Source organism: Didymella exigua (genome assembly GCF_010094145.1).
Source record: "Didymella exigua CBS 183.55 unplaced genomic scaffold M421scaffold_4, whole genome shotgun sequence".
NCBI classification, from domain to species: Eukaryota; Fungi; Ascomycota; class Dothideomycetes; order Pleosporales; family Didymellaceae; genus Didymella; species Didymella exigua.
This window is the reverse complement of record NW_022984778.1, coordinates 49,409-67,545: the sequence shown is the minus strand read 5'-3', so window position 1 is coordinate 67,545 and position 18,137 is coordinate 49,409. Positions and strand designations below refer to the sequence as shown.

The following is an 18,137-nucleotide window of genomic DNA, read 5'->3' as shown; positions in this document are numbered from 1 at the left end:
TAGGGGCAAAGCCTCTAGCGTCAAGCTTCCTTATATATTGTATAACTGCCTCCTCTTCATGCTTCTGAAGCTTAGATGAGTTGGGGTGGGTATCGCGTCGTGGGGTTCTTCCGGCGCCTTGATGGCTAAGTGTACTTTGAGGAACCTTGTAGATAGCAGCAGCGCGTCGCTGGCTTAGTGACGCGTTAGATTTCATTGCTTGGGTAGCAAGTATAACTCTATCTGCACAGGAAAGTAATTCAAGATCAACTGGTTGAGCCATTGTAATTGATAGTAGAAAGCGTTGTGGTCTTGGCAGAGTGATTCGCTCGGTGGGGTGATCCGCTCGGTGGTGGACCACGTTAATTTTGATTTCATGTTGCGGTTGCGATTGCGGTTGCGATTGCGGTTGCGGTTGAAGTTGCGGTTGCGGTTGCGATTGCAGTTGCAGTTGCGGTTGCGGATGCGGTTGCGGTTGCGGTTGGAGAGGGACAGGATGGGGCTGAAACGCAGCACATGGCTTCTTCCTCGGTGCCATTCAAACACCGCGCAAACACGAGTGTGAGAAGAGGAAAAAGGGGAGAGAGTGAGAGCGGAGGGCGGGGGGTATTTATGCACGGCACGAACGCCTCGGCACGAGATGTACATGTTTCGATTACAAGCAGTGATATCATATCGCAAGACACATCAGTCAGCACGCCCGCCGCGTTAATGCGTGAATTCGTCCATACGAGATGCCATTGGCATGCACAATGCTCCAAGCCCAGTGTGGGCCGCATATCCTCTGCGCCGCATATCCTCTGCGCGCTCACTCTTGACGACAATGCCAGCGACAAGGAAGCATTCCAACAAGCGCATCGCCGCCCCGCCTAGGCAGCGCTCAGATCCAAACCCGCCTTCTCCAGCCCCTGTTTGAACTGGTCTTTGACATCCGCCGCGCCCGAGCCCATCATCTGCTGCAGCAGCATCGCCTCGACAGCGCTGATGCCCGCCTCATCAGCCTTGGTGAGCGCGGGCGTCGCGGCGCCGCTCGTGAGCGTCTTTTTCCTGCCCTTGTTCGTGCCAGCGTCATCCTGCTCCTCGCCCTGCACCATCTTGTCGAGCTCGAGCTTGCTCACGCCCAGGGCGTAGATCTGCTCCTCGACCGTGTGCCTGGTGACGAGGCGGACGACCTCGACCTCCCTCGTCTGGCCGACGCGGTGGGCGCGGTTCTCGGCCTGGATGTCGTCCTGCGGGTTGAAGCTGCTGTCGAAGATGACGACCTTGTTTGCGCAGGCGAGGTTGATGCCTGCGCCGCCCGACTTTGTGCTCAGCATGAATACGGGGATGCTGGCGTCGTTGTGGTAATCGTCCATCAGCGACTGGCGCGCGGCAATGGGCGTGGAGCCGTCCATGCGCATGTAGGGGATGTCGTGGTCGTCAAAGACCCAGCCGAGTATGTCCATGACGGACGTGAACTGGGAGAAGACGAGGGCGCGGTCGCCGTTGGCCTGGTACTTTTTGAGCAGCGCGAGGAGGGTCTGGACTTTGCCGCTGTCCATCCACTCGCGGTCTTTGAGCTCAAACTTCTTGAGTGCGCCCGGGTACTTCATGGCCAGGGAGTGGCACTGGTAGTCCTGGTACAGCTGCAGCTCCTCGTAGATGATGTCGGGGTTGCTTTCTGCAAACGTGTCCTCGCGCAGGCACGCCTTGGACATCTTCCGGATCTTGTCGTCTGTGTAGCGGTGCCTGAAGAGCAGGGGATGGATCGCAGCCTGTCGAAGCTTCATCATGACGTTGGCGTGATCCTTGACGGGTAGGCCAGCAGCGCGGTCGAGCAGGATCTTGCGCTGCTTCTGCAACTGCTCGTCGTACAGCGTCTTCTGTGTGTCGGTGAGCTCGCAGTACTCGACACGGCAGGTCTTCCGAGGAAGATGCTTCAGCACCTGGGCCTTCTTGCGGCGGAGGATGAACGGCGTCAGCATGGTACGAGCGCGCTGGACGCGCTGTGCCGAGAGCAGAGTGCTGTGAGAATCGCTCTCGGTGACTTTGGCCTTGTGCTTGAACAGAATCTGCAGCATCTCCTGCACGCTGTCGTCGTGCTTGTCGTAGAAGACGCTCGGCATCAGGAACCCGAGAATCGACATGAGCTCCTGCAGGCTGTTCTGCAGCGGCGTGCCCGTCAGGAGAATCCGGCACCTTGGAGTGATGCGCATCAAGCTCTTGTACCGCGCCGTGTTTGCGTTTTTCAGAACGTGGCCCTCATCGAAGATGCAGATTTGCGGCCTGCACTTGCGCAGGAAGACGTTGTCCTCCTTGCGGTACGCCAGATCGTAAGTGGTGATGATGACGTCGCAATGGCCCGTCTCGATGTTGCCTCGAATGGTGTCTTGCGATTCGAAGCGCTCGGCTTGCGAGCCGTAGTAGGGCGTGAAGTTGACCTTGGTGGAGAAGCGCTCAAACTCTCGACACCAGTTCTCCAGCGTCGACCCGGGCACGATGACGAGCGTCGGACGGCCCTCCCCTTGCTCTTTCAGGTGCGACAAAAAGGCAATGACTTGGCAGGTCTTGCCCAGGCCCATGTCGTCGGCCAGGATTCCGGAGATGCCATTCTGCCAGAGCAGATTCAGCCAGTTCAGACCGACGACCTGGTAGTCCTTCAACTCAATGTCGTCGTTCATGATGGCCGGCTGCTTCAGGAGCTTCATCTTGCTGCTCGTCTTGCGGAGGCCGCCGCTCTCGGTGTCGCTGCCATGGCCGCTCTTCGGTGTGTGGTAGCCCGAGTCGCGAGTCGAGCTCGTGTCACTGCTGTCGTCGAGGGTGACCGCATCGACCTCGCCGTCTGTCGAAGCCCCGAAAATGTTGATGCCCCAGCGAGCCATGCCGGCGACCATTGGCTTTCCGAGATGCTCGCACTGCTTGACAACCGAGTCGATGGTCGAGTACGCATCCCACATGTCCTCGGCAGACTCGACCAGGCGAGCACCGAACGTGATCCTCGGCTTGCGCGCCTTCTTCTTGCCCTTTTCTTGCCCTTCCTTGGCTTTCAGATCGACGTGCATCTTCCGTACCGCGTCCAGAGAATAAAAGGGCCGCTGTTTCAGCAGCTCATCGACTTCCTCCTCCTTGTGACCGGACAGGTCAACCATGGCCTCGACCGAGCAATCGTTGAAGAAGTCCAGCAGGTCGTCGGTGCTGAACTTGCGGTCTTTGTCAGATGCAGCGGCCGCGTCCGAGTCGTCGTCTGAAATGGCAACGATGCCCTCGTCGTCATCCGAGATGGCAATGACGCCCTCGTTGTCGTGGTCCGACACCACGACGGGCGCTTTCGCCTGGGCCTTGGCCTCCTTGTCCGCCTGGGCCTTGATTTCCTTGTCCGCCTGGGCCTTGACCTCCTTGTCCGCCTGGGCCTTGGCCTCCTTGTTCGCCTGGGCCTTGGCCTCCACGGTGTGCGGCCGCGGCGGAGTCATAGGCTCGTCGTCGCTCTCAGACACGAGCTTCTTGCGCCCACGGACGAGCCTGCGCTTCTTGGGCTGCTCGGCGTCTGTGGCGGCGGGACTCGCCGTCGCGCTGTATGTCAGCGCGGCCTTGGAGTACTTGTCCATGAGCGACTTGACGGGCGCGTTCAGCTTGCGCTCCGCAGTCTTCTTGGGCTGCGCAACGCTGCCAGTGCGCTTGGCAACGCCGGCCTGGGGCGATTTCATGAGCTCATCGTCCGAGTCTTGCTCGGCGAGATGGGCCATGGCATCCTCGTAGTGGCCTCTCCTGTCGACGAGGACCTTGTAGAGGAGGGAGACGGGCTTGCTGATGAAGACAGCCTGCAGCCTCGTCGTCTTCCTGCGGAGATCAAAGTCCTGGATATCCGACAGGGCCATGTCGGTGTCGCTCGTCAGGTCGACATGCACGGGCATGGCGCGGCTCGGCCCAGCCTGTCGGGGCGGCGGCTTCGCCTTCTTCGCGCGCGGGCTCGGGCTCCGCGTGTCGTCGTCGTCGGCGCCGCGCTTCCTCGACGCCTGCTGCACGACCTTGTACGCATAGCCCGACAGGTCCCAGCTCGGCTTGGGCGGTGTCTCGTCGACCCGCGAGGCGCGGCCGCCCATCTCGACCTTGCTGAGCGGGATGTTGGACCTGAACGACGCCTCGTCCTCGTCCGGGTCGCGCTCGACGGGCGCATCGTCGTCGGTGAGGTCGTAGACGGGTCTGCGGACGGGCGCGGGCGGGAAGAAGCCCGTTCCTGGCGGGGCCATGGGGTTGAAGCCGTACGGGCGCTGCGTGTGTGGGTGCGACTGCGACTGCGACTGCGACTGCGACTGCGCGGCGGCCGAGGAGAGGCGCTCCAGGCCGGGCGACGAGCGCGGGACTTGCAGTTGCGGTGATGAGGCGAGGTCGACGGGGCGCATCCGGGTCGCTTTCGGGGTGAGCAATTGCGTGGGCTGGGTGACGTCGGACGTGAAGTGTGGCGAGCGCGTGGAAACGTGCGGCGAGCGCGTGGAAACGTGCGGCGAGCGCGCGGGCATAGGCTGTGTCGGCTGTGTGGCTTTGGACTTGTGCGCGGCGGGCGGAGGCGACGAGGACACGATGAGGTCGGCGGGCGGAGGCGACGAGGACATGATGGGGTCGTCGGGGCACATTAGTACTGTGCGGCAGAAGGCGTGTTGACCTCTTTACTTTGGAGAGGTTCAAGATCGAAAGGATCGCCGCAGCAATCGACAGGCGCGCTGGACCGCCAGAGACAAAAGGCGCGGTCGGTGAAAGAGCAGACTGCAGACAATTCAACAACGCAGACTGCAGACAGTGCAGACAATGCAGACAATGCAAACAATGCAGACAGTTCAACAATCCAGACAATCCAGACAATCCAGACAATCCAGACAAAGCGGCCGACGAGACAGCCTGCAATGGACCAGAGCCGCAGACCAAAAGACGTAAAGGCAGTGCGCAAGGATCCCAAAAGAACAAAGAGCCGCACGATTTCTTCGTGCCTCGACGACCCCCAGACGCGCTTTTCGCGCTTTTCGCGCTTTTCCACGGGGCGCGGGCGCGTTAAGTGGTAGGTAGCTGGGCCGTGCGCGCAACGTCAGCGGCTGTCACGCACTATTGGCCCGAGGGCTCGACGCCAAGTCGAGTCGACCACCACCACCACCACCACGACACAAGATGACCACACGAAGAACAGTCGCGTCGAGCGCGACGAGCGCGGACTACGACGGCAGAGGCGCTCCGGGGCCGTCGAACACGTCGCCTGCCGTGCCGCGGTGAGTCTTCATGTTGGACATGTGCTCAGACAAGACCTCTGCTCATGCCGCCCAGCGTGGCTGACTTTTCCAGCGGCGTCATCTTCAAGCTCATGTCGTTTACCTTTGCCATGATCACGCTGCCGATCGGGACCTACTTCTTCACCGCCGCCTACGTGTTCAAGGGTGCGCGTCCTCACATGTACATGGAGTCGGGGTGCAGCCGAGCTAACAGGCCAGGAAACGCAACCTACGCCGGCGGGCTGGCGGCGCTGATGGCCAACGTCGTGCTGATTGGGTACGTGGTCATGGCCTTTATGGACGACCAGCGAGAGCAGGCCGAGGACGCCGAGCGCGAGAAGAAGGGGTTGTAGAGGAGAGGCTGGAAACACGGGCTGATTCTGAAAACACGGGCAGATTCTGAAAACGGGCAGATCCTGAAAATACGGGCAGATCAGAGGCTGAAAACACGGGCAGAGGCTGAAAACACGGGCAGAGGCTTAAAACACAGGCAGAGGCTTAAAACACGGGCAGATCACAGGCAGATCACAGGCAGATCAAACAACATGCATTACAGATTACCACATAGCTTTCGCACGAGCAATGCAAGAAACGCTCCTGTAGCACCGCACTAGAGTGACTCGGTCCGCGCCCAACGCCGTCGTGTACGCGTTCAAATGATTTCGTGTCCCAAAAGGTAAAAATGTCGTCTTCAGTCCTTGCTGAACCGCCGCTTGAACCAGCTCCGCCGCTTGTCCTCGCCCGCGCTTTCTTTCCGCAACACGCCCGGCCTGTCCGCGGGCGCGGCGCCGCCCTCCTCGCCGCCGAGCCTGATGGGCGCAGCTTTGGGCGGCGGCGGCGGCGCGCCGCCCTGCTGTTGCTGGTAGCCGCCCTGCTGTTGCTGGTAGCCGCCCTGCTGCTGCTGGTAGCCGCCCTGCTGCTGCTGGAAGCCGCCCTGCTGCTGCTGAAAGTAGCCGCCCTGCTGGTAGTCGCCCTGCTGCTCTTCTCTAATGGGCCCGCCGTAGCCGTTGGCGCCGTACTGCTCGGCGGCATCGGCGTGTGGCGGGCGGACGGGCAGGGAGCGCTCCAGCGACGAGTTGTCGCTCGGGTCGGTGGCGTACGCGCCGTCGCTGTTGCTGCCGTTGGAGCCGTTGGTGTGCACCGTGTCGCGGCTCTGCTGGTGGCCGTTTGGCGGCGGCTGGCCGTACACGTTCTGCGGCGGGCCCATGCGGGCGCCTTGGGCGCCCCAGCCGGGGTCCGACTGCATGCGCGTGCCGTAGCGGACGCGCGGAGGCCCGCCGACGGGGCCGCCCTGGGCGAAGCCGTTGTCGTACGAGTCGCGGGGCGGGCGGGCGGCGAAGCTGTGGTTGCCGTTGTTGCCGCTGTTGGCGCTGTTGCCGTGGTATGTGCTGGCCGAGTGGCGCTGGGCGTCGGGCGCGCCGCCGTAGTACGAGGAGCGGCGCGACGCACCGCCGTAGCTGGACATGACGTCGGTCTGGTCGGCGCGCATCTGCGAGGCGCGCCGGCGGTACTCGCCGTCAATGGCGGCTTCGAACGAGCGGATCGTGTCGAGCGGGCGCTCCCATCGCGAGCGCGTCGGGTTGGAGAGGTCGGGCTCGGCTGCGGCGTGTTAGCTGTGACTTGGTCGGGCGGGAGGTGTGTGCGCATGGCGACTCACCGATCAGGTTGCCGTGGGCGTCGCTGTGCTGGAACGAGCGGAGGGACTGGAGCGTGGGCTTCTCGAGCGCGGCGGCGACTGCAAGGCGGGTCAGCTATTCGATTCGCGGCCTGCCGACTGCCGACTCACTCGGCTGGGCTTCGTTCATGGCGGCGTTTGGGTTCGCCTTGGTGGACGGGTCGTAGTGCGTCTTGCGGCGCTCGCTGTCGCTCTCCTTGCGGGCGTGCTTGCTCTTGGGGCTCTTGGACGGCGCGTTGCCGTGGCTGTTGCTGTTGCCGGTGCTGTTGCCGGTGCTGTTGCCGGTGCCGGTGCTGTTGCTGTTGCTGTTGCTGTTGCTGTTGTCCTCGGAGCCCTGGCTGCGGAAGCTGAAGGCGCCCGACTTTGCGCGCGCCCGCCCGGGAGCGGGCCTGGCTTGCTGCGGACCCATGGCGGCCGACATTGTTCCCAGTTTTCTGGCGCGCTATGGCTGCAGCGAGGCTGGTGAGCGGGTAGAGCGGAGCCCTCGAGCGACCGTCTGCGATCGGGTGGAGCGCGGCGAGGCGATGGATTGCGGCGTGGGCTGTGCGTGGGGATCCGCGCAGATGAGGGCAAAGGCGATAGCGATAGCGATAGTGTGGTGCGACAGCTGCGTTTCGTGTGCGAGCACGAGCGGCGGAGCGACGTAGCGATGTTGCGACGTAGCGATGTAGCGATGGAGTGATGTAGCGATGGAGTGATGGAGTGGTGGAGCGGTGCGGCAGTGCAGCGGTGCAGCGGTGCAGCGACGCGGCAATGGAAGCGGCGGCGGTATTATCTGCTGCTCCCAAAGCGCCGCGCAGTAGTGAATGTTGAGCGCGCCTGGGCTGCGTAATCGACCGCGAGACGGTTGCCACGCGCTGCCGGGCCAATTGCAGCTGGGGACGATGCGCCTCAGGCTTCTGACACGCACACGTCAGTGATCGCCAGTGGAGCAACTTGCTAATAATAATATCTGGGTACTGCGATAATGGCGACGAAAACGGGCAGCCCTTGCACAGGACAAAACACTGCACAACGGGTTTATTTCTTCTCGCTTGTTGTGCATGCAGACATTCCTCGCCACCGGCCGCTGGCCATCCGCTTGCGTCCTGCCATACCTGGGTACGGCCGGCGGTTCCTGGAATAGCACACCCAGCCACAAATGCTTTTTGCAGCCATAGCAACCGCCCACAGCCGGTGACATTCAGCACCCAGCCATCTCGCAGCCGTCCGCATCTCGCAGCCATCTCGCAGCCATCTCGCAGCCATCTTGCAGCCATCTCGAAGCCATCTCGAAACCACAAGTCCGCTGGCAGTGCCGTGCAACGCCCGGCAGCACAGATGCTCTCGACGACTCGTCGCGATGATGACTCGTCGTGATGATGACCCGTCGTGATGATGATCCGTCCTGATAATGATCCGGTCGTGATGATGACCATGACACGTCCATTCACTGCACAGCCCGCCGCTGCTGTAAACTGCCCTCTAGCCTGTAAATTACCTAGCCTGTAAACTACCTAGCCTGTAAACTACCTAGTCTGTAAACCGCCTAGCCTGTGGACTGCCCCCTTCCTGTAAGCTGCCTAGCCTGTGAACTGCCGTCTAGCCTATGGGCTACCCTCTAGCCAATAGCCTGCACCACTAGCCTGCCTAGCCCACCACGGCTTTCGAAACATGTGCGTAGAAAACGTCGCCCGCTCCGGCACCACAACCGCTGCATGCCGTCAGATAACCACGTCTCGTCCACCACCTCCGCACATGCACCGTCATCCTTGTCGACGCGGATCGATTGTGAATCGACTGCGTTGCTTTCACGCAAAGTGGATCGAGTGCAAATGTATTAAAAAGTGGTGTACGCAGGCATTGTGAATCAAGCCGTGCAATCGCTACAATTGGATATGCAATACTACAAACTAGATGTGCAATGCTACAAACTGCATGTGCAATCACTACAAACTGCATGTGCAATCACTACAAACTGGATGTGCAATGCTATAAACTGCATGTGCAATTACTACAATTGGATATGCAATACTACAAACTAGATGTGCAATCACTACAATTGGATATGCAATACTACAAACTGGATGTGCAATGCTACAAACTGCATGTGCAATGCTACAAACTGGATGAGCAACACCTACGACTGCGTCGGCATGGCCACATCCGCCTTCCTCGCAATCGCGTCCTCGCTGCTCCAGAAACTCGTCACCGTCTTCTGCTGCGTGTAGAACTGCAGCCCGGGCTTGCCGTAGAACGTGTTGGCCCCGCCGCCCGCGATCGACTTCTTGTTGCCCGTGAACGAGAACATGGGCAGCTGGTATTCGTCAGTGACATAAACCCATCTTTGGAAGACGGCTACTTACCGGCACGGGAATGGGCACGTTGATACCAACCTGCCCGGCCTCAATCTCGCGCTGGAACTTGCCTGCCGTCGCGCCGGACCGCGTGAAAATGGCCGTGCCGTTGCCGTACTCGTTCGCGTTGATCATCTCAATCGCCTCGTCGATCGTCTCGACGTTCAAGCACACAAGCACCGGCCCGAAGATCTCCTCGCGGTAGCACTTCATGTGCGGCTTGACGTTCGCAATAATGGTGGCGCCGACCCAGTTGCCGTTGGGGTACTTGCCCGACGCGGGCTTCTGGCCACGCCCGTCGAGCAGAATCGTCGCACCCTCCTCCTCGGCGCTGGCGATCAGCTCCTCGATGCGCTTCTTGGACTCGGGGCTGATGACAGGGCCGAGATCAGCGTCCTTTTCAAAACCACCGTCCATCTTGAGAGCCTTTGCGCGCTCGGCAATCTCGCCGACCCACTCCTTGGTCTCGCCGACCAGCACAAGCGTGCTGAGAGCCATGCATCGCTGGCCCGCGGCACCGAAAGCAGCGCCCGCAATCGCGTTCAGAGCGTGGTTCTTGTTGCAGTCGGGCAGGACAGCCGCGTGGTTCTTCGCACCGAGGTTGGCCTGCACACGCTTGCCGTTGGCAGACCCGCGCGCGAAGATGTACTCTCCGGCCTTGTTGGAGCCGACGAAGCTAATGGCCTTGATGCGGGGCTCGTCGAGGATGAAGTCGACCGTCCTGGCAGAGCCGTGCACGATGTTGATGACACCGGGAGGGAACCCGGCCTTCTCGGCGAGCTCAGCCAGGATCATGCACGCACCGGGATCGCGCTCAGAGGGCTTGAGGACGACAGTGTTGCCAGTAGCCGCAGCGATGGGGATCGTCCAGAGGGGAATCATGGCAGGGAAGTCTGGACAGCTCGTTAGCACCACGTCGCTCCCGCGCGCCAGACGGGCACTCACTGAAGGGGCAGATGGCAGCAACAACACCCAGCGGCTCCCTGTAGCTGCGAGTCTCCATGTCCTTGGAGACCTCGAGCACCTCGCCGGTCATCTGGGTGGGAATGCCGCACGACGTCTCTGCGACCTGCAGACCACGGAGGACATCGCCTCGCGCATCGGCAAACGTCTTGCCCTGCTCGAGCGTGATGCTGGCAGCGAGCCTGTCCCAGTTCTCGCGGATGAGCGCTGTGTACTTGAACAAGATCTGCTGCCTGTGGAGCACGCTGGTGGCCTTCCACGCGGGGAACGCCTTCTCAGCGCTGTCGACCGCGGCCTTGAGCTCCTCATCCGTGCTCTGGGGCACTCTCGTGACCAAGTTGTTCGAGGCAGGATCGTGGAGGTCGATCCATTTTGTCGCCTTTGAAGCCACAAACTTGTTGTCGAGGAAGTTCGGTGTGTCCTCGGGCGACGCAATCTTCTCGTGGGTCATGGGGTAGCCCTCCGCAGCAGCAACGCCCGCAGGCTTCAAGTGCTGCGCGGTGGCATGAAGCCGCCTGGCAGCGACCTTGTTGACGCTCACGGGGGACGACATCCTGGTGCAGAGAGGTGCTGCGCGGTGGAGGGACGAGCGAGCGGCCAGCGCCGGTATGCGCGCGATAGCACGACGGGAGGCCATGTTTCCGCTCAACCGACAGAGGATGGGGGGCAACGAGGACAAGTAGGCGCTCAGTTGACCGCCAGAAAGAGGGCTCGGCTACTTTTGAAGCTTCGGCACAGACGAATAGCTACGAAGCTAAAGGCTGTTCGCGGCTTTGAAGGAAAACAGACTCCGACCTGCCCTTGGTGGCCGACGGTTGATGTGGAGGTCTCCCCGCAAGTCCCGAGGTCAAGGGTCAAGGGGAGCTTTGTCCCGCACCTTGCAGCGCCGCCGACAAGCGGAGAACAGCAAAGGCTGATAGGTAAACGCCCTACACGCCAAGCTCGATGGGGGTGTCTACTCCGAACGCAGACTCCGCCATAAGTTACCTATCGATTCACAAACATAATCTCGAATCTTGCACTCATCAGGGCGGTGTGTTCCCCTATCACTTGTCAGCGGTCAATGGCATCAAAAACAGCGCCTGATTCACTTTTGGGAAACCCCGTCAAGCTGTGGAGTGTACAAGACGTTGCCTGACCTGCCATCTTTCCGCCATTCCTCACGAGAGACGAAATGGTTGTCATCTGCGGCAAGCACTCATAACAAACACGATAGCAAACAGTAATGGTAGATGCGATCAATAATGGTACATGTCATGATGTTCAAAGTCGATTCGTTGTGCCAATCCAAGACAGCGGCTATGATACACTATTACGCCTTTTTATCCGAACGATATATAACCTTGAAACAATCACCATCGTAATTACGATATCGATGGCCTCACAGACTCTTGTCTGGGGCTGGTCGCTATAAAATCAAACAACTTCAACTTCTTCCTCCATTCCATCAATAGCTCCGCGTCTCGTCCTGCATCTACTGGGCAGATGAGCGAGTCTGGCGCTTCTGGATCTCAGCCTGCGCCTTCTGGGAGCCCGACGCGACAGCCTCAGCAGCCTTGTCCTTGGCATCAACGGCAGCCTTCTTGGCCTGCTCAGCCTTGGCCTTGACCTGCTCCTTGGAGGGAGCGGCACCGGAGCCGGCGAACAAAGAGACGATGAGAACAAGGATGGTGACGGCGAGAGCGGCGATACCACCGGCGACCTCGGGAACGAACTTGACGGCCTCAACAGGGTCGCGCTTAGCGATCTCGATGAAGAGGTTCAGCTTCTCCTTGATGTAGAGAGCTGGGTCATCCTTGAAGACGAGGTCAGAGGGCGACTTGGGAGAGTCCTTGGGCTTGGGGGCCTGTGCCTCCTCCTCAGCCTGCTCAGCGGCCTTCTTGGGAGCGAAAGTCTCTTCCTCGAGGGCCTTGGCGTCCTCAGCAGAGTGACCGACGTAGATGTTGTCGAAGAGGATGTCGTTCTGCATGGACCAGAGCTCAATACCGACAGCGCCGATGGGCTCAAAGTTGGCGGGCGTCTTGTCCTCGAAGTAGTTGGGGTTTGCAATCTTGCGAGGGGCCCAGACGCCCTTGTAGGCAGGGTTGTCAATGTAGGGGGCGGTCCACTTGCCCTTGTAGGCGGGGTTCTTGATCATGGGAGACTCCCACTTGCCGCAGCCAGCAGCCTCGTCACACTTGGGGTTGGGGACAGTGGGGGCGACCCAGTCACCATCCTCCTCGTTATCCCAGTCCTCGGGCTTTACAGCCTCGGGGTCGGGGATGGTGGTGGGCTCATCCTCGAGCCAGTCTTCGGGCTTCTCGGCGGTCTCGTCGACAATCTCGAAGGGAGCGTCCTCGTCCCAGTCCTCAGGCTTGGTAGCCTCAGGGTCCTCAATGCGGGCCTCGTCAACCCAGTCCTCGGGCTTCTTGTCGTCGGCGTCGTCAATCTCGGCCTCGGGGTTGACCGAGGGGGTGAAGTCCTCGAGGAGGGTACCGTTGCGAGTGGACTCGCCATCGATCTTGATCTCGAAGCTCTGGTCGGGGCGGACGATCAGAGTGTAGAGGGTGGAGGTCTTGACGATGCGAGCCATCGGGGGGTTCTTGAGGTGCTTCTCCTCGTACTCGCCGGTCTTGGGGTTCTTGTGCTTGAAGATGAAGTGGACCTGCAGCTGTCAGCTTGTGCGCGGGCAATTGCAATTTCATGTGCCGTACCTTGTTGGTGGCACCGCACTTGTCGGGGCCAAACATGATCACGTAGGGCGAGGCGTTGGAGAACTCCTCGGCGTGAAGAGCAGCCTCCTCCTTGAGGAGCTTCAGGTAAGCACCACCGCACTCGAGGCCGTCTGTGGGCGTGTTAGTCGGCAAATTCTACACAGATCGAGTGCAGTTGACTTACTCTGGAGCTTGACCTCGTACTGGACAACGAGGGTGTTGTCCTTGTTGTCGACAGGCTTGGGGAACTTGGCCGAGATGGCGTGGTGAGCAGCCTTGTCCTTGACGACGAGGCCCTTGTCGCCCTCGACGCCCTTCAGGACAGTGGGCTCCTCGACGGCCCAGTTACCAATGTACGCCCACTCCTCGTCGTCGGCCTTGACGTCTTTCTTTGCGTGCGAAGCCTTCCATCGGCTCTCCCAGTCGTCTGTGAACTGCTCGAGGAAGGGAGCCTTGAGTGTAGTGGGCTGGCGCAATTGTTAGCATGCGCCTTCAGACTGCTTCTCGCGGGCCACGTACAGTAAAGGTCGGCTTCGCAACCGCAGTCGAGGAAGAAGCCTCGGCGGCGGGCTCTTCGGCGCGCACAACGGCGGCAGCGAGCGCTGCAGTGGCTCCAATTGAGAAACGCATTGTGATTGCCTGCTGTCGGAAATGGGCAGAGGTCTTGGGTGGAGAGTCTGGAGGGAGAGTAGTAGTGGAAGAGGCGCCAGCTGGGACGCGGCGGTTGATAAATAAATGCGGGAGGAAGCTCTGAACGTGAACGTGTCAACTTGGGGCTCAGCTCCTCATTGGCTGCCGCACGCTACCCCTGCTCTTCTGAGGCCCTCAAGCCGTAAGTCTAATGGATACTTCGAGAACAGCGAACACTTGGCCTTTCACTCTCGCAATTGTTTCGGGTGAAAGAAAGGCGAAACTTATAGCGGCGGCTTCACACCGTGGCTGTTATATCATCCCTTCGCTCAGATTGCTTTTGCCTCGATTGCAGCCTCCTTGCAGCACCCTGGCCCACGTTCAGTCTTGGGGCTTTTGGCGCTAGTGCTCGCTAGGCTGAGAGCTCTTTGTCCTACCATTGACCGAGACAGCATCGTTCGCAGGCTGTAATTCTTCCGTGAACGACTTCCTGTGCATGTGTGACATCCCACGCACGGTCTGTTCGTGGATCTGAGATGGCACGACTACTGGTCCGCCGTGTTGTGCAAAAGTCAGGGTATGTGCTGTTTGCGCATTCACGTACGATTGACGAATTGGGAAGGTAGAAGACGAGGCACTGCATGCAGCGCATGTTGAGAACTGCATACACTTCGACGGCCTCCAGATAGGCATTGCATGCGTGGGAGTGGTTCATCACTTGATTGTGCATTACAACCCCGAAAACACGGGGCAAGTCAGCGCCTATGCACCTTGCACGAACGCTGTTGGACTCGGTTCGTCCACGACCCAGACATGCAATACCATTCGTGTACGCGACAACTCGCAACAGTGGAACTCCCCGGTCCTCGTACAAGCGGAGCTCCACAGTTGAAACCTGGGGTAATCGTGCACTTATTGACTTTAAACCATGTCAGCTGTCGCCCCATTCAATATTGAACCGCACACTCAAAGGTCCCATCGCATTGGTCCGGCTTCGTCATCCTTCCAACAAACTGTTGAGCACGATACTCCGCACATGCACGTCGGAAGAAGCATGGATGTAACGTATGTATTATCATTCGGCCAGAACTATATCCATAGTCTGCGCCAATGCATACCCCTCAGCAGCGAGCTTCGGAAGCGTTCTAAATTCACAATGTACACCGCCGTCCCAGAGCCAGCCAAGCCTTTCACCCAGACCGTGTATGCCCGTGCCCATGTGAAGAAGCCCAGCCCAAAGATGGTACAGTAGAAGGAAGCCAATAACGCCTGTCGCTAGTGATGACCACCTTTTTTTTTCCTCATCTACATCCGTATTCTCAATTCTTCCATCCCACGTTCCAAATCACGTGTGCAATATCGCGCGCCGTGTTCACCGTATCTACAACGCTGCCCAGAATGCCTCCCCGCTGGGGCTCGTCGTCCGTGTCTTCGAAGGGGGCGATCATGCCTGATGCGGTCCGACGGAGACCGCCGGATTTGGAGGGAACTTCAAAATGCCTGTTTCGCAATGAATGTGGGTCCGAAGCTGTGGGAGTTGCGGGGCGCTGTACACCAAATGCTCCAGAAGGGTTGAAGTAGTCCTCGTCGACGTCGTCTTCGGGGAGGAGGAAGTTTGACGATGGGCGAGACGGCCTCAGGGTTTCCTGGGAAGGGGAAGGAGATAATCTACTTGATCTCCAAAACCCCAGAGAGTGTGACTGCTGCTGTTCCGTGACGTCTGGCGAGTCCGTTCTATATTTTAATGTCGTAGACGGCAGCTTTTCAATGGTCTTGTTTGTTGCTTTGACAACGGTCACGTCGGTCTTGGACGAGGTCCTCGATAATGGTCGCCTCCTGTTCTTGCGCGAACGCTTCATCATGACGACGCCCTCGTCAGACGACGAATCATCGTCGTTCTGTGACGCCCAGGGGTTGTGGTTGAAGTCATCTTCATCATCGTCTCCGTCTTTGGTTTCAATTGCGATGCACTGCTCGACTTTGTCGTCGAACCTAATATGCTTCTTCTCGCCGTCGAATGGCGAGTGGAGACCCGACGTCGATCTCGAGGTGAAGTAATCAGTGGGTTCCCGGCTCGTTGTTCGCGACATTAATGAAGAGGCAGTGGGGATATCGGAAGTCTTCCTGCCGATGATTGGTCGAGGCTTCCGGCGCTCTAGTTGCCCAGTCGGTGTGCGCTGTTGCTGGGCCATCTCTGCAGCCTCGGCTACCAACGACGACGATGACAGCGACTTTTGCAGCATGGCCTCGGACATGCTGCGCTTCTTCAAGATGGGCTTCTTCGCATTGCCCAAGAACGAGCTGCTCTTGGACAGGCGGCTGACGGGCTCCGAGGTCTGCTGCGAGGCAAGCCTGTTGCAGGCAGGCTGCAGTGGGCCGTACAACCATGTCACGTCGACGTCTTTGAGCCTGCGTTGTTCGTTAGCGTTCGATCGCGAGACACAACTTAGACATCCGTGCACGGATGGGGATGATCGGCGCTAAAGGCAGGGGTGCCGATCAAAAAGCTTGGAACTTACCAATTGAGCGTCTCGGGCGACACAGTCTTCAATTTGAACTGGGCCTTGGCCCACGTCCGCCACGAAGCATTTTCGAGCCTGGAGCGCTCGCCGTAGACGCTCCTGTGCTCGACAATGTGTCGCCACGAGGACCAAATGTCCTCTTCCTGCCACTCGTACGAGAGGTAGTCCACGTGACGTGAAGGCTCCTTCCGCACAGCGGTGTCATCTTCGGATTGGGGGACGGGGTCCGGTGTAGTGAGAGGCGTGTCGGTGGGTATTGTCCCTCCGACAGCCGTGTGTGGCTCGGAGGATGGCGGCTGCTCGCCGGTAACGGTGATGCTCGGCGCATCGGCGGGCTCGGATGCATCTGTCGCCGTGCGGTAGCTCCGGCGGCTCTTGGCGTAGTCTGGGAACGCAAGGGCGTCGTCTTCGCTGCTCGACTCGTCCAGGCGGGTGTCCAGGGACAGGCTGCTGGAAGACTCGGAGTGCAGCGAGGAGGCGGGCGACGACTCGGACTGCTCGGAGTGGGCGCGCAGGTCGTTGAGCGAGAAGTGGTTCCGGCGGGGCGACTGCAGGGCGCTATACAGGTTCGTCGACGAGGTGGTGCGGGCCATGGGCGGCGCTCCAAACGGCGAGCCCTCGCGCGGCGTGTGCAGCACTTCGGTCATGGCGGGCGGTGCGCGGGGGGCGCGAACTCAGACTCGGGATCGGGCTCAGTGCCTCAGTAGCAGTCACAGCGAGTGGGAGGAGGTGGTGAGGTCCGGTTCCAGGGCGCCCGCGGCGGAGTTCCTTCGGCGGGCCGGCGTCGACATGCGGATGCGTGGTGTCTTATGCTCGAGTGGGTTCAGACGGCGCGGGGGCTCCTGTTGTGTTGACAGTTGTGGGCGTGCGGGTCGCGGGCATGCGGGTGAAGGAGCAGGTGCAAGCGTAAGTGAGTGCGTGGGGGGAGTGCAATAAAAGGGAGAATGAGTTTGCACGTTGCGCGAGCCCTGGAGGCGCCGGGGAGAACGAATTGGCGGCGAGGCCTAGTTTAGTGCGCAAGGCCAAGGCAAAATGCCTCCCCAGACCCACGGAAAGTTCAAGCCTTCAAGGGCGCGCGATGCTGCCGATGCATGCTTGCGTCCACTTGGGCCTCCGCGCGCTCCATGGAACGCAACAGGCACGATAAGCCGGCCCACTGTCTGCTCAGGGAGACCTTCTGCTTACAATCCTACCATGCTGCAGCAACAGGCCCAACTGCGAGCAGCCTGCCGAACCCACGGCAGCTCGGCCAGTGCAGATGTTGCTCGTTGCTGCAGAGCCCTGCTCGTGGCTCCGTTCGGCTGCTGCAGCGTCTCGGCTGATCGGCTGTGCATGCCAACGAAAGCCCGCGAAAGCCTGGACCGTCGAGTTTACGCGGCCAGCAGTCTGCGGTCCACGGCGAGCCTCGCGGAACAGGTCGCATCCTCCACGCGCAGGCTGGTCTGCAGGCGGGGAAGGTGAGGGGCTGCTGCAATCAGACAGCCTCCCAGCCAACAGTGAGAGGAGGCTGACGACGTTCCCAGAGTGCCGCGCTTGGAACCGTGGACGCGCTGCACTCAGTAGGTACTGCCCTGGCCCTCTGCTACTCGCCAGGGTGCCTGCGAGATAGTCTAGCCTTGCAGCTTAGCACCTCAACACCACGCTCACCACTCGGGGCGTGACGCAACCCACAGTGGCCGCGCTCAGCTGGCCTTGAATGGGACGCTCAAGCGGACGCTCAAACGCTCTCCTCCACAGCGCTGCATGCTCGGCACTGGGCGGAACATGTGGAGATTGGCCCCAGATATGACGAAAACGGCGCGCGCAAGCTCGACCAAAACACACTCACCAGCGCGATCATCGAGATGTTCACATCCGTCGTTTGCAACCGCAAGCTCCGTTGTTCACCAAGTAAGGACGCCACGCAAAGTTCCCTTCCGCGCTCCCCCTCCCCACTAGAATACTAGAAGCACCGCTAGATGTAGCGCGGTGGGGTTAAAGGGTTCAACAGCCCCAGAGCATCTTGCTTGCATGCCGAACCCCAGCGTTGCAATTGCTAATTCCAGAGGAGGCCAAACTATGCGCGCTGTTGCGCTGCTCCTCGTATGCTGCAATCGAGAGCATGA

At 60.1% G+C, this 18,137-nt stretch overlaps 7 protein-coding genes across 7 annotated transcripts; 2 read left to right on the top strand and 5 right to left on the bottom strand.

Moving 5' to 3' along the window:
• Nucleotides 1-848: 848 nt before the first annotated feature.
• Nucleotides 849-4,568, bottom strand: M421DRAFT_54805 (uncharacterized protein; the record flags this gene model as incomplete). Its single annotated transcript, XM_033595261.1, has 2 exons — nucleotides 849-3,296; nucleotides 3,405-4,568. 2 exons carry the CDS (start codon nucleotides 4,566-4,568, stop codon nucleotides 849-851), a joined length of 3,612 nt encoding a protein of 1,203 aa, XP_033452253.1.
• A 547-nt stretch (nucleotides 4,569-5,115) lies between these two features.
• On the top strand, nucleotides 5,116-5,566 carry M421DRAFT_98254 (vacuolar ATPase assembly integral membrane protein VMA21; the record flags this gene model as incomplete). Its single annotated transcript, XM_033598595.1, has 3 exons — nucleotides 5,116-5,213; nucleotides 5,287-5,378; nucleotides 5,433-5,566. 3 exons carry the CDS (start codon nucleotides 5,116-5,118, stop codon nucleotides 5,564-5,566), a joined length of 324 nt encoding a protein of 107 aa, XP_033452252.1.
• Nucleotides 5,567-5,730: 164 nt separating this feature from the next.
• Nucleotides 5,731-7,577, bottom strand: M421DRAFT_282401 (uncharacterized protein). Its single transcript, XM_033588928.1, has 4 exons — nucleotides 7,000-7,577; nucleotides 6,871-6,948; nucleotides 6,504-6,812; nucleotides 5,731-6,428 (listed from the first exon to the last, which is right to left on the bottom strand). Exons 1-4 carry the CDS (start codon nucleotides 7,307-7,309, stop codon nucleotides 5,905-5,907), a joined length of 1,221 nt encoding a protein of 406 aa, XP_033452251.1. The 5' UTR covers nucleotides 7,310-7,577; the 3' UTR covers nucleotides 5,731-5,904.
• Nucleotides 7,578-8,845: 1,268 nt separating this feature from the next.
• M421DRAFT_416731 (methylmalonate-semialdehyde dehydrogenase mitochondrial precursor) lies at nucleotides 8,846-11,051 on the bottom strand. The gene is made up of 3 exons (XM_033591174.1): nucleotides 10,170-11,051; nucleotides 9,234-10,117; nucleotides 8,846-9,184 (listed from the first exon to the last, which is right to left on the bottom strand). Exons 1-3 carry the CDS (start codon nucleotides 10,822-10,824, stop codon nucleotides 9,008-9,010), a joined length of 1,716 nt encoding a protein of 571 aa, XP_033452250.1. The 5' UTR covers nucleotides 10,825-11,051; the 3' UTR covers nucleotides 8,846-9,007.
• Nucleotides 11,052-11,661: 610 nt separating this feature from the next.
• M421DRAFT_55189 (calreticulin precursor) lies at nucleotides 11,662-13,510 on the bottom strand (the record flags this gene model as incomplete). Its single annotated transcript, XM_033595287.1, has 4 exons — nucleotides 11,662-12,831; nucleotides 12,881-13,011; nucleotides 13,065-13,347; nucleotides 13,400-13,510. The coding sequence occupies 4 exons, from the start codon at nucleotides 13,508-13,510 to the stop codon at nucleotides 11,662-11,664; spliced, it is 1,695 nt and encodes a 564-aa protein (XP_033452249.1).
• A 529-nt stretch (nucleotides 13,511-14,039) lies between these two features.
• Nucleotides 14,040-14,796, top strand: M421DRAFT_282261 (uncharacterized protein). The gene is made up of 3 exons (XM_033588927.1): nucleotides 14,040-14,087; nucleotides 14,133-14,339; nucleotides 14,446-14,796. Exons 2-3 carry the CDS (start codon nucleotides 14,207-14,209, stop codon nucleotides 14,760-14,762), a joined length of 450 nt encoding a protein of 149 aa, XP_033452248.1. The 5' UTR covers nucleotides 14,040-14,087; nucleotides 14,133-14,206; the 3' UTR covers nucleotides 14,763-14,796.
• M421DRAFT_416728 (uncharacterized protein) lies at nucleotides 14,346-16,995 on the bottom strand. Its single transcript, XM_033591173.1, has 2 exons — nucleotides 16,030-16,995; nucleotides 14,346-15,919 (listed from the first exon to the last, which is right to left on the bottom strand). Exons 1-2 carry the CDS (start codon nucleotides 16,677-16,679, stop codon nucleotides 14,830-14,832), a joined length of 1,740 nt encoding a protein of 579 aa, XP_033452247.1. The 5' UTR covers nucleotides 16,680-16,995; the 3' UTR covers nucleotides 14,346-14,829.
• Nucleotides 16,996-18,137: the final 1,142 nt, after the last annotated feature.

What these genes read in the sequence shown, in the direction of transcription:
- M421DRAFT_282401 (XM_033588928.1), bottom strand. Translation starts at nt 7,309, where the DNA reads ATGTCGGCCGCCATGGGTCCGCAGCAAGCCAGGCCCGCTCCCGGGCGG. An exon ending in CATGAACGAAGCCCAGCCGA is followed by an intron (nt 6,949 to 6,999) that starts GTGAGTCGGCAG and finishes CCCGCCTTGCAG; the next exon opens with TCGCCGCCGCGCTCGAGAAG. An exon ending in CGACAACGGCTTCGCCCAGG is followed by an intron (nt 6,429 to 6,503) that starts GCGGCCCCGTCG and finishes GGGGCGCCCAAG; the next exon opens with GCGCCCGCATGGGCCCGCCG.
- M421DRAFT_416731 (XM_033591174.1), bottom strand. Translation starts at nt 10,824, where the DNA reads ATGGCCTCCCGTCGTGCTATCGCGCGCATACCGGCGCTGGCCGCTCGC. An exon ending in TGCTGCCATCTGCCCCTTCA is followed by an intron (nt 10,118 to 10,169) that starts GTGAGTGCCCGT and finishes CGAGCTGTCCAG; the next exon opens with ACTTCCCTGCCATGATTCCC. An exon ending in ACGTGCCCATTCCCGTGCCG is followed by an intron (nt 9,185 to 9,233) that starts GTAAGTAGCCGT and finishes GACGAATACCAG; the next exon opens with CTGCCCATGTTCTCGTTCAC.
- M421DRAFT_282261 (XM_033588927.1), top strand. Translation starts at nt 14,207, where the DNA reads ATGCGTGGGAGTGGTTCATCACTTGATTGTGCATTACAACCCCGAAAA. An exon ending in AGACATGCAATACCATTCGT is followed by an intron (nt 14,340 to 14,445) that starts GTACGCGACAAC and finishes AAACCATGTCAG; the next exon opens with CTGTCGCCCCATTCAATATT.
- M421DRAFT_416728 (XM_033591173.1), bottom strand. Translation starts at nt 16,679, where the DNA reads ATGACCGAAGTGCTGCACACGCCGCGCGAGGGCTCGCCGTTTGGAGCG. An exon ending in TCGCCCGAGACGCTCAATTG is followed by an intron (nt 15,920 to 16,029) that starts GTAAGTTCCAAG and finishes CGAACAACGCAG; the next exon opens with GCTCAAAGACGTCGACGTGA.